The sequence below is a fragment of the Salvelinus sp. IW2-2015 genome, unplaced genomic scaffold, assembly GCF_002910315.2.
Source record: "Salvelinus sp. IW2-2015 unplaced genomic scaffold, ASM291031v2 Un_scaffold3054, whole genome shotgun sequence".
NCBI classification, from domain to species: domain Eukaryota; kingdom Metazoa; phylum Chordata; class Actinopteri; order Salmoniformes; family Salmonidae; genus Salvelinus; species Salvelinus sp. IW2-2015.
This window is the reverse complement of record NW_019944346.1, coordinates 14,925-18,598: the sequence shown is the minus strand read 5'-3', so window position 1 is coordinate 18,598 and position 3,674 is coordinate 14,925. Positions and strand designations below refer to the sequence as shown.

The 3,674-nt window shown below is 43.9% G+C and overlaps 1 protein-coding gene across 1 annotated transcript in view; it reads right to left on the bottom strand.

The window, feature by feature from the left end:
* The window catches only part of LOC112075270 (pyridoxal-dependent decarboxylase domain-containing protein 1-like), a 17,660-nt gene that overhangs the window by 4,788 nt on the left and 9,198 nt on the right, over positions 1 to 3,674 (bottom strand). The window contains 7 exon segments of the mRNA XM_070440839.1: positions 94 to 150; positions 1,708 to 1,762; positions 1,870 to 1,995; positions 2,217 to 2,318; positions 2,445 to 2,493; positions 2,602 to 2,686; positions 3,197 to 3,275. Of these exon segments, the coding sequence (XP_070296940.1) occupies positions 94 to 150; positions 1,708 to 1,762; positions 1,870 to 1,995; positions 2,217 to 2,318; positions 2,445 to 2,493; positions 2,602 to 2,686; positions 3,197 to 3,275 (553 nt within the window).

Below are 3,674 nucleotides of genomic sequence, written 5' to 3'. Positions count from 1 at the left end.
ATCATTTGAATGCCCACATGCATCTAAGTAAGTTTGAGCAGCTGAGTAATTGTAGTTAACGATTTTAGACGGAAGAGTAGTGTTAACACTCACCTGCACTGGTCTCCTGGGAGAACCTAAACACTACTACTGGAGAGTTGAGGCTTCATCCTCCACCTGCAGGCACAGGAAGTGGTGAGAGACAACACAGGTGAGGTCCACACATCCAGGATCATAACCTTTGATCTTTAAAAAACTCTGTTGTCATTAACATGCAAACAGGTGTAATGTGTGAGAATGGGCCGGAGAACTGTGTGATGTGATGCTATGGAGATGCTGGGTTTGTGACACACATCCTCTGTTGAGCAGTCAAACTGGTCTGCATGGGAGATTGTTAAATCATGTAGCTTTAAAAAAGGTAAATGTTTGGGCAATAAATGTCAATGCCTATGACTTCCATTCACAATGGACATGTTCTGTGTTTTCCATGGACTTTATATACATGACTAACTCTTACAACCTACGACACAGCCACAACTGACCATTATACTTGTATGTACTGGGTATACTTTGTACATCTACCCATACACATAGCAGGATTGACTGGTTGAAGTGTACATGTTTGATTGTTACTGTTGTACCCTAACAGGGTAGTTATGTAAACACAGTGAGGTCCATCTTTGATGACGCCGGGCCAAAGTTCAACTTTAGAGTCATCAGGATTCTGAAGGACGTGGTGGTGGGGGGGACAGGACATTGTCTGCTGTGCCTAAAACATGCCTGTAGTGATGATTGGACAGGAACCAGGAAGGGACTGATTGCAGTTTTAGCAAATGAGTGCCCTCGATTTGAGCGGTGTCTCAAATACAGTGCCTTTCAGTGCATTCAGGTGGAAAAACATGGTCAGGTACAGAGTGAAACAGAGAAAGAAAGGTGGGAGCAGGCAGGGGAAAGAGGGTTGGTCCCACCTACAATAGACAGAATGAGAGAGCCCAGCAAGTCCCGTAGAGAGCCCCCTGAGATCGGCGGGATCCGAGAGAGAGACACCACACCCTGTAACCAAGGCAACCCAACAGCTCACTATCTACAGTATACACACACTTCCTACACACGACACTCACTACAACAAACGGTACTCAAAGCCACCATCAACACAATAACCAGACCCACACTCTGCTTGTTCACCAGATCAGCTTCAGCAGTTACTGCACCATTCCAATGATCTTTATATCGTCTACATGTGTAAATCATATTCACACTCAGTTTCAGATTATATAAAGGTCACTATCTGCTCAGAGCTGATGCCTGTGAACAAGGTTTTTGTTTTGCAACAGTAAGATGGAGGTCTCTGTTAGCGAGGCTCAGTGCTGTTTCTTTACCATAGTCAAAGCATCGACGAAAGAGATCTCAGAGTCAAGCTCATCCTGATGATGACATAACAGACGTCAGACGCCCGCATCTTTATAAATGTTATGTGTTAGAGTGAAGTGTGATCTTATGATTGTTTTCTTAAGTTATCGTATCTTAAAACTCAAGCAAAAGCTTATATATTGGGGGCCTTCATCATATGACCCACCTATGTGTAATGGCTTTATAGTGCCTTCGTTTACACCCATAGTGCGTTACTAAATACAATAAACAGCTTATGACTGCTTAGAACAGCCTCAATGCATAAATGCTTTCCACACACATTAATAGTAGTAGATAGTTTAACAGAAAGTTGTGGACCTACTGAAGTCTTTATGGAAGCCAGAGTCTTCAGTTTCTCCAGAAGCTGTTGGCTCTACAGACAAAAAGAGATAGAACACGGGTCAGTTTGTTAGCAGTAAGATGATAGAAATTAATACAGATCGCTAACCCACATGGTAATTACTAACCCAAAGTACTTACGAGCTCTACAGCGTGTCTAATCTTCTCCACTATCCCATCGTGGCCCAGGTACTGCAGGGAGAGCCAGAGAGGCAGGGCACGCAGCTTCTCTACTGGCTGACTGGAGGTCAACCCAGCTGCCAGAGACTAAGATAGGAGAGAGATAGGTGGATAGGTGAATAGGTGGATAGGTGAAAGCAAAGATTCCACCACATAGCTTTCACCAATACAGTCATATCAGATCTCTAGTAACTTCAAGGGAGGCAGGAAGGAAGGAAGGATGCAAGTTTAAAGGCCCTACAGCTACAGACAAGGAGAGAGTTAAAAGGGCATACCAAAGAAGAGAGAACAGGAAGGAGAAAGCATACCAGGGCTGGGTCCTCGTGTCTGTAGAGGGTGACAGCTGGGACAGCAGGCAGGCCCAGCCACGGACCCAGGGTCAGGGTCATACTGTCACTCCTGGTGGCCGCCTGGGGACAGGGGAGGGGGCAAAGACACATAGTAGACATATTACATTACCGTACTATACAGGCATCTTAGTGTATACATTTAGAGTTCTGAGGGTCACAGAATGGGAGAGCATATCCTATACGTACCGTCACGGGGGACGAGACCTCCCCCAGAGCCAGGGTGGCCAAGTTGACCCTGAGAGACAGAAAAGACCAAGCAGTTATAAAGCATGTACAAACCCCTCCAATATGGTTGTTTAAAGACATATTTGAAGTATAAAGTATGTGTAATGTTGTTACTCACCCTTCTATGTGGAGCCACATGCCATACTGTTCACACAGCTCCTTTAGACGGCCCAGCTTGTCTGTGTGTCCCGCCCCAGGGGTGCCTGGYAAGACAGGCAGTGAGTACGCTCGGAGTCACTCTGCTGTACGTCTTGGTCAATAAGTCAGTGATAGACATGTTGATTTAACCTTTATTTGACCAGGTAAGTCATACAATAACATCCTGGTTGGTGAAGGGGTAAACATTGTTTCACTTTAGAGTGTAATACTATGTGTGTTGCTACCATGTTGTTGTCATGTTGCTACCATGCTGTGTTGTCTTAGGTCTCCGTGTTGCGTTGTCATTGTTGTGATGTGTGTACACACACATACATTTTTTTTATCCCAGCCCCCGTCCCAGCAGGAGGCCTTTGGTAGGCCGTCATTGTAAATAATACATTTGTTCTTAACTGACTTGACTAGTTAAATAAAGTTTAAATAAAAATAAAAAACTGTCACCATGCTAGGTTTTTCAATAAGCACACAACCTTGGAGAAAATAAAACACTTTTAAAGAGTAGAAGTGTGTTCTTAGCCATTTCTTGTATTAAAAAGGTGATAAAATTCCCCACTGACCAGCATTGGCAATCAGCAGCAATGGAAGCTTCCCAGTCTCCACATCCTCTCTAATCAGCTTGTCCAGCAACGCTATGTCCTGCAATCAGCAAAACACCCAGGGAGATGTTTTCCATTTAAAAATCAGGGTAGTATGGTAGGTAGTACGCATACAGGCACCCCAGTATCCTAAATACATAAACTCAGCAGAAAAAGAAACGTCCCTTTTTCAGGACCCTGTCTTTCAAAGATAATTCATAAAAATCCAAATAACTTCACAGATCATTGTAAAGGGTTTAAACACTSTTTCCCATGCTTGTTCAATGAACCATAAACAATTAATGAACATGCACCTGTGGAACAGTCGTTAAGYCACTAACAGCTTACAGACGGTAGGCAATTAAGGTCACAGTTATGAAAACTTATTACACTAAAGAGGCCTTTCTACGGACTCTGAAAAACACCAAAAGAAAGATGCCCAGGGTCCCTGCTCATCTGC